The 14,334-nt window shown below is 40.6% G+C and overlaps 1 protein-coding gene across 1 annotated transcript in view; it reads right to left on the bottom strand.

The window, feature by feature from the left end:
• Positions 1-14,334, bottom strand: part of strn (striatin, calmodulin binding protein) — a 65,967-nt gene that overhangs the window by 19,355 nt on the left and 32,278 nt on the right. Inside the window, exons 2-7 of the mRNA XM_053634073.1 lie at positions 12,858-12,961; positions 7,622-7,695; positions 7,267-7,348; positions 1,463-1,639; positions 961-1,096; positions 676-844 (exon numbers count right to left, since the gene is read on the bottom strand). Coding sequence (XP_053490048.1) covers positions 676-844; positions 961-1,096; positions 1,463-1,639; positions 7,267-7,348; positions 7,622-7,695; positions 12,858-12,961 — 742 coding nt within the window. The remainder of the gene's footprint in view (positions 1-675; positions 845-960; positions 1,097-1,462; positions 1,640-7,266; positions 7,349-7,621; positions 7,696-12,857; positions 12,962-14,334) is intronic.

Raw genomic sequence — 14,334 nt, 5'->3', positions numbered from 1 at the left:
TGACTCGACGACGAAACTTCTGTGTCGTAAAATTTACTTCCGGTGTAAAAGTTTTTAGCAGTGCAGCAATTACAGACATTACAAACTGCAGTTTTCTCCTCATTTCACCCAAGAGACATCATTTTTACACACAGCACAAAATCTTATGTATTTTCCCGCCCTCTTTTGATTAACAGGATATAATCGGCCCTGATCATCGGAAGTTTTTAAACTATCGGTCGATAGCCCATAGCGGGGAAAAATAGCCTTTATCTCTAGTATAAACAAATTAAAAACTGTGTGTGTCATTCTGAAATTAATTTTTTTTTAAAAACTGTAATCATTGGGACCCTGCTGTAGAATAAAGAGAATAAAACACTTCAGGGTGTGGTATTACTGGAATGTAATCAACTACACTTCGTGTCGGGCCACGTCACACCCACTCCATCAGTGATTATTTTCGATCTCAGGCCAAGTACACTCATTTAAAATGAAGTTATTTGAATCAGGGCGCTAACGAATGTCAGATTTCTCTTTGACGTCTGGCTAGATTAATTATAAAGCTAATACCAATGTTTTAAAAATCAGCAAGCTTTGACACTGCACTTTACTCTGAAAATGAATGGTTATAGACTCATAGCGTAGATAATTACCCACAATGCTTCACACCTCAAACTACATTTGTCAAAGTCTTACCCCAATCAGTCACGTCTCCGGTGGAGGGCGATTCTGGCGAGCCCTCCATGTCCTCACTGCTGGCCAGGAAGTCAAACCCCTTCAGAGCTTCCTCGGTGTCCGGGTCATCACTCAGATCAGCCGAGGAGGAGGAAGAGGAAGGAGATGGGGACACCTTCTTTCTCATCATCTGAAAGAGAAAGAGAAAGAGAGAGAAAGAGAGAGTGAGAGAGAGCGCAGGTTGTTGAGTTATGTAATGAGATGGTAGTTATTTCTTTCTCTGCAATGTACTCAGCGTAAACGCACTGTTGCCAAGTCAATGATGGTCTTCTCCCTGCCGTCACTGTCTTCGTCATCCTCCTCATCGCTGAACTCTGCGGCCGCGCTCTCAATGAACTTGAAGGCCTCCAGAACCGTTGCGGAGTCAGACGTTTCCGGTTTCCTGAGAGGACAAATATCAGAAATTCTTTTTAGGAATTAGAATATCAGAATCAGAATAATCAGATTCAAACACCAAAGATTAATTCACCATATTAAGCAATCATCTCCAAATAAGGCTACTGGTCCAGACGCAGAACTGTTTATTTAAGATTTATCTAGTTGTTAAATTTGTAGTGGATTTAGAGAGGAATATACAACTTTATATCAGAACTCTTATATGAAAAGATTGAAGACTATTTTGATTTTCATCAATCTATCGTAATACAACTCATATCATCTTAACACCACTGTACAGTGCACAATATTCTCCCGTTCTTGGTCCTGCTGGATTTCTGTATGAATCACTTCCTCCCTTTCGCTCACTCACCCCATCATGTTGGTGGTGCTTTCCTTCAGAGATGAAGGCTCCGTGCCATTCACCATGGGCTCTGTCCTCCGTTCTCCAGCTCGCTCCACACTGTCTCCCGTCAGTCCCAGTAACGCCTTCACCCTCTGAGACTTCACATCCAGGATAGTGTCCGTGTAGCCCACCTCCTGGAGGTACCTAAAAAGAGAGATAGTGTTAAAATGTTTCTTTTTATGCATGATCAGTCGCAATTTTTCTTCATTTTGGTTAAACTGACATTCAAACCAGTGGATTGTCTTGGCTGTGCCAAGAGACATAAAGAAGACTATAAATCATGTAAGACACACACAAAAAAATCAATATATATTTCACTTTGTTGTGAGGCACTTTAAAGTAATACTTCAGTGGTTTTTAACCTTATATAGATATATCCACTGCTGTTGCTGTGTGCTTTGTAAATTTTACCTGTACTGATAAAAAAAACAAAAAAATACCCCAAAATAACCTTTACTCAAAACTCTCATACATGACTAAAGTCTTTGACAGTACAGCAAAGTCATTAAAGAAAGTCTTGCCAAATCTGTTCTTTTTTTTAAATCCAAATTTCCAACAATGGAACAATACTGTACCCTGACCTTCCAGTGACCCTGTGTCGGATAAGCGGTACAGAAAAGGGATGGATGGATGGAATGATACAGGAAAACGTTGTTCCAGTTACTTAAACTTAAATGTCCAAGTTTATTTTGCTGACTAACATAAAATGCATTAGAGTTTGTTACAAATAGCTTTGTCTGAATTTAGTAAAGAGTTCTACAAAATATGTTTCGCATTGTTTAATGACTGCCCCAACAACTGCCCCTTAGACTTGCATTACAAATTAGCTGATGGTAATCACAAACAACTACAGATGCAGTAGATAGACATTAAGTGAAAAACCCCTTTAATGTACATTAAGGTATATTTATAGAATATTTACAGAGCAGTCTGGTGGTGATAGGTGTAGAGACAATGTGTGATCTACATAGCTGAGAATGTCGGGATCAATTTACCAATAATTTGATGGTTATCTGCTGTCCATGACAGCTGTGATTTTGTCCGATATATTTACTGACATGTTATACAGTGGGGGGAAATAAGTACTGAATGCGTCAACATTTTTTTCAGTAAATATATTTCCAATGAGGCTATTCACATGAAATTTTCACCAGACTTTGGTATTAACTCAAGAAATCCACACATATAAAGAAATCACAACATTAGATGAAGTTATGTGTAATAAATTGAAATGACACTGGGAAAAAAATATTGAACACGCTAACTGAAATTTATTTAATACTTAGTGGAGAAGCCTTTGTTTGTAATGACATCTTCAAGACACTTCCTGTATGAAGAAATTAATGGGCCACAGTATTCAGGTGTGATTTTGGCCCGTTCTTCTAAACATATTGTCTTTAAATCTTGTTCAATTGGATTTGAGTCAGGTGATTGACTGGGCCATTTTAACACCTTGATTTTTTTCTCTGAAACCAATTGAGAGCTTCCTTTGCTGTATGCTTTGGATCGTTGTCCTGCTGGAAGGTCCACCCACATCCCATCTTCATCATCCTGGTGGATGGCAGCAGATTCTTCTCAAGAATCTCCCGGTGAAGGGCTCCATTCATCGTTCCTTCAATTATATAAAGTCCGGCAGTACCATGCAATGAAAAACAGCCCCACACCATGATGCTTCCACCTCCAAACTTCACTGTTGGTATAGTGTTTTTAGGGTGATGTGCAGTGCCATTTCTTCCCCAAACATGGTGCGTAGTATAACAGCCAAAAAGTTCAATTTTGCTCTCGTCTGGCCAGACTACACTCTCCCAGTAGTTCAAAGGCTTGTCCAAATGAGTTGTAGCAAACTTTAAACGAGCTTCGACGTGCCTTTTCATTGACAATGGTACCTGCTGCCTCCAAGTGTTTCTGGAGCTCTTTCCGAGTGGTCCTTGGCTCTTGGGCTACTCTTCTGACTGTTCTTCTGACTCCCTGGTCAGAAATCTTGCGAGGAGCTCCTGTGCGTGGCCGGTTGATGACGGAGTGATGTTGCTTCCACTTGTGGATAATGGCCCCTATGGTGCTTACTGGAGGATTCAGAAGTTTTGAAATATGTCTGTATCTGATTCCATCAATATGCTTTGCACCAATAAGGTTGCGAAGGTCTTGGGAGAGCTCTTTGCTTTTACCCATCATGAGATGTTTCTTATGTGACGAAAAGCCTTTTTATAGACATCAATTTACTAACCCAGCTGATATTAATTTGCACAGATAGCGGGTATAATTACTTACGGATTTCAGCTGGTTCCTTGCCTTGGAGAACTGCTTTTTCTTAGTGTGTTCAATACTTTTTTCCTGTGTCATTCCACTTTATTACACATAACTTTATTTATGGACTTTAATGTTGTGAATTCTTTATATTCCCAGATTTCCTGAGTTAATTCTGATGTCTGGTGAAAATTTCATGTGAATAACCTCATTGGAAATATATTTACTGAAAATAATTCACACATTCAATACTTATTTCCCCCACTGTAAGTAAGTAATGAAACACAACAGGCCCTGCTGTTACAGGAAATGAATTAACTTTGGCATCCCCAAGAGTTTTTTTTTTTTTAAATTCTTTTAACACAGCGAATCTGCCAATGCTAACAAATTTGTATTTATTAAAGTAAATTAATGAATGTTGTACTTTTTATCCATTTATAGTTAAGATTTAATGTTGCAGAATGTCTTTGAAACAACAATCAGTCCCTCCCACACCAGCCTCTCATTTTTCCTTTCTTGAAGTTCGTAAGAAAAAAATACAGTTAGTCAGCTTGTTAGCAAGAAACCAGAAAACACTCTGCCCTGAAGAACTACTGTCAGAGCTGTTACAGAAAATTAATCAGCACCTTCTGACCAATCAAGAATCAAAATGCCGCCAACAACAACAAAGATAACATGTAGCTTTGCTGTATAAGTCACAAAACATTTATGTATCTTACAGTCTGGAAATGATGGTAGTTATGTATTATTACAGGATTGATAACTTTTTATTAAAATACAGTCATGGAAACATTAAATGAGGAAAAAACAAAAGAGGTGCTAATTAAAAACGAGAGAGAGAGAGAGAGAGAGAGAGAAACCAAACTGCTTAAAAAGTTTAAGACATTAGCTCACTTGAGGAAACTGAGGAAGTCCAGACCCAGAACATTACAAGTCCGAGTGCAACAATGCCATCTATAACATTCCCACACACAGTTTTACACAAATCAAAATGAGATTATTATAGAACCAGTCATTATATTTCCATCAATGAAAACTCACATCATACCTTGTGATGGCTTTAGCAGCACTCCAAAAATATCCAACTACACAAACCTCTCCTAAACTTCCTGCTTCACCTGATGTGTATCTCTGAAGAATTTGATCAGAAACTTTAAGAGCCAGCTTTAAGAGAGAAAAAGCAGAAGGGAAAAAAATGTGAAAGAGAAAAGGAGGAGAAAGGGAAGCGTTCCGTCTCTTGCTGTACCAGTCTCTCCGGGCACAGGAAGGCTGAATGCCCCAACACAATCCACCATTCATCCTCCTTCACTGTCTCTCAAACTGTGTTCGAACACACACACACACACACACACACACTGTTGCTGTACAGCGGTAATGGAACTGCCCTTCATGACCCTATCCAACAGTGACACAATCCACCAAGTCCACTATCTTTTCCCAGCGTTTATAAATCTTTTTATTTTTTATGAGATTAATTATTTATTGGTGATTTGTGATTATTTTATATTTTTGTGTCAATTCTCACAGGGCTTTCCATGTACAATCTACACAAGATGAATAATGATGTCATGACTTGTATTGCTGTGTATTCTTTAACTAACGCACAATTGTTTTACCCCCCAATATATGAAGTTAATGGTGCCAAGCGGATCCCTCAAGTGCAGAGAAAAATGAAAAATGAGAAAAAACAGCAGGGACTCGAACAAAAGTTTTAAAGCGTTCAGTCTCACTTGCTAGCTCCCAATAACGTAGAATGCCCAGAAGTCAGTCATTGAGGTCACTGAAAATATCTTTTAATGTAGTGTGTGCAAACAAATGCCCATTTTTAATAAGATGATGCTAGAGGAGGCCTGATTGGGGTGGGGGGGTGGGGGGGTCTTCAAAGTTACCATACTAGCTCTGTTGTGAGCTCATCATTGATGTGTGTATTGGAGGGGGTTGACATGTAGTCGCACTCTGTTGTGTCAATCTTGTCACTGTGTATCTTGTGTCACACAGACACACACAATGAATACAGAGATAAGGGAACAGGGAGGGCTGCTGTTAGCTCTCTGTGTGCTTTCTCACTCAGTGCAACACACTGATCTGTTCCTGTGAAGCACTCGTTCGCATTAGATTAACCCTGATACTAGCAGCTTCTCTGCACTGTGACCCAGAACAGGAAATCAACGTGTGTGTATGCGCTAATGAAACCAGCAGGCTGTAACGCCTGGATTAATGTTCGGCAGCGGTGCGTGACGGACAGTGGTGAAGGGCATTCCCATGCTGCCTCTGTGTAACGTCCCTGTAAAACAGCCTGATTAAACTGAGCGAACCACTTCTTCACGCCATCGCTCTTTTCTGTCCACAACGAAGCTCTGATGAAACAGCCTCTGCTTCAATTCTCGAAAAAGATATTAATGTTGATTTATGCACTGAAGTGATGTTGCTGTTTTATTTGCTGTGCAATCTTTACTTTCTCCAAGTGCATGCGTGTGTGTGTGTGTTTTCTTCTAACTTTAAAGATATTAATCATTTACTCAGCAGGCATCCAGATGCACTATTAGGATTGAGACAGCCAGCTGGGACCAAGTGTCAGTGTGGGAGATAAATTTATTTTCCTTCCCACACACACACACACACACACACACACACACACACAGTGTAATATATCAATAGTCTTAAAGAATATTTATCTCTCTCTCTATCTCTCTCTCTGAGAGACATGGCTTCTGTGCCCATCATCCAAATTAATAGAGATGTAGCCGGTATGCCTGCCAGATTCAGTGAAGGTGAGGCCTCGGAGTCTGTCAGTCCAAGAGATGGAGGTTTACCCTGTGTGCCTGCCAGTCCCATTAAAGAAAAACAACATGTGTGGCCTCTGTTTCTGTCAGTCTGTCTTTCTCTCTCTGTGAGAGAGAAATGGCCTCTGTGCCTGCCAGTATCAGTGATGGAGGCGTGACCCCTGTGCCTGTTAGTCTCAGTATAGGAGGCGTGGCCTATTTGTCTGTCAGTCCATATAGATCCAAGCACAGCCTCTGTGCCTATTGACCCCACTAACATAGAGGTGGCCTCTTTGCGTGTCAGTTCTAGAAAAGAAGTTGTGGACTCGACTCTTGTTCCCTTCAGTTTCTGGATAAGAAAGACACACACACCACTTGCACCTATGCTTTTTATACATTGACAAAGCTTTTCCATTCTGCCTGATATTCATCAAATAATCTAGGAGCCTTTACACTAGAGCTTATTTTTGCAGCACTTGTTAGATGACAGTGTTGAAGAACGGGAACAATCGACACTCGTCGTTATATAACGAGCGAATTGCTTTAACTGCCTACCCAGATCAAGGTCGTTTGCTGAAGCCCTGCCTACACCCGAGCGCGTTTCAGAGTGTGTGTAGGAGTATGTGCGATGCTCTGCATGCTTCTACGTGGGAGTGGACTTACACTATGTGCCTGGGTCTGTATGTGAGTGAGTGTAGACTACTGTCTCAGTGACAGTCTTCCTTGTTTTTGTGTGGGGGTTTTATGTATGTATGCGTCACTCACTGCCTCAGAAGCTGTCTTCCTTGTTTCCAGCTCAGCTGGCTGTTAGGTGGTTCTGGAAGAGCCTCGTTCTCATTGCCATCATCTGGGGGGGACAAAAAACGAAGTTCATAAGTAAAACTCAAACATCAGCTCACGATCAATAAATACGCTGAACTTTGTATCGCAAAGGCAATCTTTTCTGTCAGCATTCCTTTCTTAACCCAAAAACAATTCCAGTTATGAAAATGAAAAAAAGAAGGAGAAAAAAACACTCCTTTGTTGTTGTCATTATTGGCATGATTTGTCTCAGGTGTTCACCCTGGGGGATAAAAGTATCCATGTAGTGTATTGTAGGAGAGCAGTTGTTCAAGTCTACCTGAATCATAGCTTGGTGCTTTCATGTCTCCCTGCAGGAGTTCAGTCCCATACTTCAGCTTGTGGTATTTTGCCCTGCGGAAAAAGAGAGAGAGAGAGAGAAAAAAAAGGCTTTTCTTGCTTCTGTTGCCACAGTTACCTTTGTGTTACCTTGAATCCAGAGCTGATTGAATCTATAAATTGCACACATAATGTGACGCGCATGGCGCCTCGGTCTAACTCAGCTGGAAAGCAAGCTGCACTCATTAGATAAGTAATTTTACAAAGCCATATACAAACAATGTCTGAAAATAATGGCACCTAAGCTTATATGCATCATTAAATTGGAACTGTGGATTTCAGCTGGTGGTTAATGGGATGACTAACCCTCGGACTCCTGCGGAGCAAAAGAACACCAGAAAAGCTCACTGAACAACTCGCTCGCAAACCATTAAGGCTGAACACAACACCACTAAGGTTCTGTGCAAACCTTACAACTTTACATACATTTACAAACAAGGTAACAAAATGAATCATATTCCAATTCCGCTAGTCTTCAGATTTACACATCAAACACTTGAGGGGTCGAGGAGTAACAGTCTTGCTCAAGAGTCCGACTCACAACCTTCTGATCACCAGACCAGAAACTTAAACGCCACAGCACCAACCAATTCAGAAGATTAGATAATAAACTAAACATCACAGCAATGCCTTCCAGCTAAATAGAGAATAAAATACCCCATTCTGTAGATTTACTCAGTGCGCTTGGTAGGCTGAAGCAGCTTAACATGACTTGTGAAGAAAAATGGCCATTGACTGACTTGTACATATAGAGAAATGGAAAATTCATGAACGTTTGTATTAACCTTATATGTAAGGAATAAAATATGACAAGTAATGCTTTTAAATGTCAAAATACAAAATTAGGAAAATAAACCAACAACAGTGTTGTGTAATCATTTTGTTAAAAAATATCTGATAAAGTTTTTAATGTTCTTTTTTTTTTTTTAGTTCAGTTAAAAGTTTCTGCTTTCCAGAACTATTTATTAAAGTTATTATTATGTATTTATGATCCGACATGCTCTACAGCATCTTCTCTTTGAATAAAAACACAATGAGTAATGAAACCATTTTATTGAACGAGATTTTTTTTTTTTTACGTGTCACCTCCCTACCAAAAATACAATTGTCTCATTTCCATGACGACCAACTGGTAACTAATAATCACAGCATATTTATCAGCTTTATTAGTCACAAGTGCTGACACATCACAGATGTGGTGAAAAAAGGCAGCTGACTCTGATGTCACTTCTTAAAAAACTAAGTAAAAGTGATGGTGCAGAACAAGATTCTTAAAAAAAAAAAAAAAAGTAAGTAAATTCCCGTACTGAATTTGTAAACGACCCTAAATGCCACAGATGAGACTCCCATCAGGAGGAGACTGGCTACATTGTGGAGTAATTTGGATAATTAGGCAAGCTAAAAGCTCTGTGGTTGGCGGGTTTGAATCCCACCTCTGCTCTGTGTGTGGAGCTTGCACATTCTCACCGTGCTTCTGGGATTCCTCCGGGTACTCTGGTTTCATCCCCCAGTCCAAAGACATGCGTTGTAGGCTTTGGACATTTCCAATTTGTCTGTAGTGTGTAAACGTGTGTGTGTGATTGTGACCTGCAATGGGTTGATACCCTGTGCCAGGGTGTCTCCCACCTTGTGCCCATAGTTCCCTGGGATAGGCTCCAGGCTCCCACAGAGAAGTGTAGGATAAGCGGTACGGAAAATGTCTGGTTAAGCCCCAGTGTTCTCAGCAAGATGTTTGTTGTGAGGTTGAGAACATATTGTGAAGATTATCACGGGTGGAATATGAAGTATGACTCCTCCAGCTGTCACACAGCATTACATTGAGAGGAATCCTTGTCTTATTTTTCACCATATGCTGTGGCTGCATGCAGATGTGAATACCTGGGAGGTTCGCGTTGGGAGTCAAGAAGATCCAGTCAGGGCTTCTTTAACACAGCTTATAACTCAATGCCCAGGCAGTGGAGCACTTCAGGGAGTTTATGAACAATGCCTTAATTGAGACATACCAAAGTTAACTCATCATTATTAATGAAGCTCTCCATGACGTGGGTCAGGTGTGTGGAGAGCAATGAAACACTAAGGCCCACCCACAAGTATACGGACAATTTTGTAAAAATAGTTGTATTTTATCTTACCATTTTCACCCCCATAATTGGGAGAAATTATAAAACTGCTTTAATTTTTTCGTATGAATGGAAAAACGTTTTTAAAAATGCTTGTGTAAGAGCAAGGGGGGCACTGTGGCTTAGTGGAACCTCTGGGGTTGGAGGTTCGAATCCTACCTCTGCCCTGCATGCATGGAGTTTGCATGTTCTCCCAATGCTTTGGGGGTTTCCTCCAGGTACTCCTCTTTCCTCCCCCAGTCCAAAGACATGTGTTGTAGGCTGATTGGCATTTCCAAATGGTCCGTAGAGTGTGAATGTGTGCGGGATTGTGCCCGCCGATGGGTTGGCACCCCGTCCAGGATGTCCCCCGTCTTGTGCCCAGAGTTCCTTGGGATAGGCCCCAAGCTCCCTGCGATCATGAGTGCGATAAGCAGTATGGAAAATGGATGGAGGGATGGATGGATGGACGATATCACAGCATCACCCTCCACATAACCATAACGGTTTATCATGGCTGTTGATCAGATAGTTACTTTGCAGTCTGCATTTCTTATTTGATAATGTGTTTGCCATTTCATTCTGCTTTCATTCATTACCTCACAGTTGTTCGGAGGCCAGAACCGTACGTGCTGTACTGCCAAACCCGGACCAACACTTTGTATTAACTGTAACACTAAACAGTAGTTCTACTTTATTGCCAGCCTACAGATATGAATACCTTGTGCTTTTTTTTTTAAGCAAAAAATCCCATTCAGAATTCCACCTACTCCACTCAATACACATGCTCTTGATGTCATTCTTGAGCCATCTGACCTAACAGTTAATTTATGACACATTATCGCTAAGCTGGCTTCTGTGAGCAGTTTCATATTGTTTTTCTTCCCCGTGTGGATGGAGAGATCTTTGAAAACGCTGTTTATATGGACGGGGTAAAAATGTCATTTTCAAAAATATCTGTAAACACATGGACAGGGCTTGAGACTGTACAAAGTGTTGAGTTCACAGATGTGGAACTGAGAAATGCTGTATACAAAGCAGACCCATTTTAACAAGCGCATGGAGAAGCAGTGTGTTTCCGTTTTCATGACAGGCCCTGTTACATGAGCTCGGTTTCTGTGGTCAGTGTTTTTCCCAGTTTAAACTTTGAATCACTGCGAACATATATAATTTCAGCCTGACCTGGATGAAAGAATGACTCATCCTCTCCTGAAAACAATGTGAGAAGAAAGATAAAATAAAGGGGGTGAGTGAGCTGATCCGCAGCAAATAAAACGGCAAAGAAAAAACAATTACCACAAAACAAAAGCACAATACTGCCAATGAAAATACACCACATTCATAAAAGAAAAGAAGAAGCAATATAAAGTATGCTGTTTTTTGCAACCCAATACATTAGCATACTAGTGTATGCATAGCAATGGCTATGGTCAGCACCAAATCGTTAAAGTCTGCTGTAAGGGAGCACTTTGGATTCCCAGGAAGTAACAGCGCTGATGGATAGAGAGTGGTGGAAACCGACGAATATGCTGAATCTGCCGAACGTGCGTACAATACACGAGCGCTAATACTACGGACACATCCATACATCTGCGCTGACATCACCCTCCTGTGCTGGTCTCTAAAGCTAGATAAAACATGAAACACCACACACAAACACAGACGCACAGACCAAACTCCACGCACAACCTTCAAGCGGTCTTTCCTTACTGATTTAATCCAGCAACGCAAGTGTTCACAGACTTCCCTGCAGACTTTATGTACATCTGGAGAATTAAAATTGACAACCACTAGATGGCACGTCAGAGTCAAAACATCCCTGTCCATCTGGTTTCCAAGTGGAACTGTACATTGTTCAGTGATTTTATTCACAGACTGCAGTGTTTTATTAAAATCTTCTGCCATCGTCGTGATTGTTGTAATGAGCTGCGTTTCAAATCAAAACGTATGCCCTTACATTCAAAGGTATTTAGTAATCTAGAAAATCCAGAAGACTGATAAGCAAAACTGATTTTTTTTGGCAGGTTTGAAGACTACATATACACACACAGTATCACATGGTGCTATACTGTCCCCACTATTTACAGTGGTATTATATCACACCAAATGGCCACACGAGATGTACGGCAGCCATCTTGCGTACATGTACATATAGTTAAAAGGAAGTAAAATCCAGACTTAAGAGTTGGAATGGATCACGCAACACATGATGACGCTTCAATTATTGTGATGCTGAGTGTTTTAATGAAGTGAAAATGAAACTTAAGGCACTTATACAGGCAATGGTTAAGTCTGCTGTTTTGAAAATGAATATCATATTAAAAGTGGTACTACTTTACCGTATTGTACCGAATATACATTTTGTGTATCATTACAGCCTTACGTTTTACATTTACTTAGTTGGCTGATTTTATAATGGATACAGGATGGATACAGGACCCAAGAGTGGCAGCTTGGTATTGCTGGGATTTGAACTCACAATCTTCTGATCAGTAACCAAAAACCCTAAGCAATGAACAAAAAGCCCTTTTGTTACAGGACTGTCAGGGTAACTTAAAGAAGCTCTGGAGCATATTATTATTATTATTATTATTATTATTATTATTATATTCAGAAATTAATGCAAAATCGAGCAAACTCTAAAATATTTGGAGAAGCTTGCAATTTTAAAAAAAATTAACGTCTATTTTGGCCAAGATTCGTCAAGTGACGTCATCACTACGCGCATTCAACGAAAGCCCTCTTCGATTCACGCGTGTCGAACATAAGTAGAGCTAAAAGGTCTCATTTACTAACAAACATCACTGTGAAAGACCGTGCAAACAGTTTCGTGCAATTGCAATTTTGCCTAATTCAAGTAGCTTTCTCCAAAAAGGCACAAAAAGCCCTGCAAGTTGAATCAGAAATTTTGAAAAAAGCTGCAGCAAAATCAAGCATTTTTGGCCGCAGTAATCTTTTTACCTTTTTTTAACAAAAACAAACAAACAAACGAAAAATTATGCACTGTAGCTTTAATAAATAAGTTAGCCTACATATAAACATAGCTACTGGGGTTGTGAGTATGTGCTGGGTTCAGACCTTTCCTGCTTCAGAGCGTACTCCAGCATCTTGATCCTCCTCACCAAATCCTTCTTCAGGTTCTCCTGGCCTTTCCGCTCACCCTGTAGGAAGGCAATCTGAGCCTGAACACACACATAGACACATAACACCATTAACACTTGAACCAGGTGCAGGCAACTACATCCAACCTCACGCGGTTTAACATTTGCAAATAAAAAGGACAGATTTCTATAAGAAATCTTAAAAAGCACAAGAACTGGTCCAAACGTGAATGAATGGTTTTTCCATCAATTTGAGAAATCAGAAGTGACAAAAAAACAAAACAAAAACAAAAAAAAAACCACAGGAAGTGACAGTGTGTTTGTGATCGTGTTATGTCCCCATCTGTAAGTAACACTGATCTGGACTCTGGTCTGAGTTATTGCTGTATCATATTCACTCCAAATGCTGGGATATTTTTGGAAATGTCTTTTTATGCCTTCTCTCTCGCATGGCATGACTTCTAGCTCCTACTACACTCCCTTAACCTGAGACCAACCTCCTATACTATATGGCCAAAAGTTTGTGGAAATCTGACCATCACACCCATATGTGAGCATTCTCCAAATTCTAGCCACAAAGTTGGAGGCAAACAATTGTACAATTGACTTTGTATGCAGTAACATTACAATTTCCCTTAACTGGAACTAAGAAACCCAAACCTGTTCCAGCATGACAACGCCCGTGTGCACAAAGCGAGGTCAATTAGATACGATAATACTTTATTAATCCCCAGATGGAGAAATTAGGGAGACATGGTTTGCCAAGGTTGAAATGGAAGAACTCGAGTGGCCTGCACAGAGCCCTGACCACAACACTTTTGGGATAAACTAGAACACCAAGTGGCCCAAGCTCTTCGCACCCAACATCAGTGCCTGCCCTGCTCTTGTGGCTGAATGGGTAAATCCCCACAGCCACGCTCCGTACTCTAGTGGAAAATGGTAAATGGTCTGCACTTGTGTAGCACTTTTATCCAAAGCGCTTTCCACTGTGTCTCATTCAACCAGTCACACACACACACAAATGGTAGCAGAGCTGCAATGCAAGGCGCTAACTTGCCAACGGAAGCAACTTCAGTGTCTTGCCCAAGGACACTTCGACATGTGGAGTCATGTGGGCTGGAATCAAACCGCCAACCCTACGATTAGTGGACAACCCACTCTACCACCTGAGCCACAGCGCCCTAGAGGAAAGCCTTCCCAGACGAGTGGAGGTTGTTATTACAACAGCAAAGGGAGAATAAATCTGGAATGTGATGTTCAACAAGCACATATGGGTGTGATGGTCAAGTGTCCACAAAACTTTGGCCATAGTGTGTACTAGTTCCTCCATATTCTTATTGTTCCACAATTCCATTTCCTGTATTTTCATATAACAAAAATCCAGAAGCGATCTTTTAAAAACGATGGCTTTATTGTAACATGTTTTGGGGTCAGCAATCCCCCAAGGTTCACTA

Source organism: Ictalurus furcatus, chromosome 10, assembly GCF_023375685.1.
Source record: "Ictalurus furcatus strain D&B chromosome 10, Billie_1.0, whole genome shotgun sequence".
Classification (NCBI taxonomy): domain Eukaryota; kingdom Metazoa; phylum Chordata; class Actinopteri; order Siluriformes; family Ictaluridae; genus Ictalurus; species Ictalurus furcatus.
The sequence above is the reverse complement of the archived record's forward strand: the minus strand, read 5'-3'. Positions and strand labels throughout refer to the sequence as shown.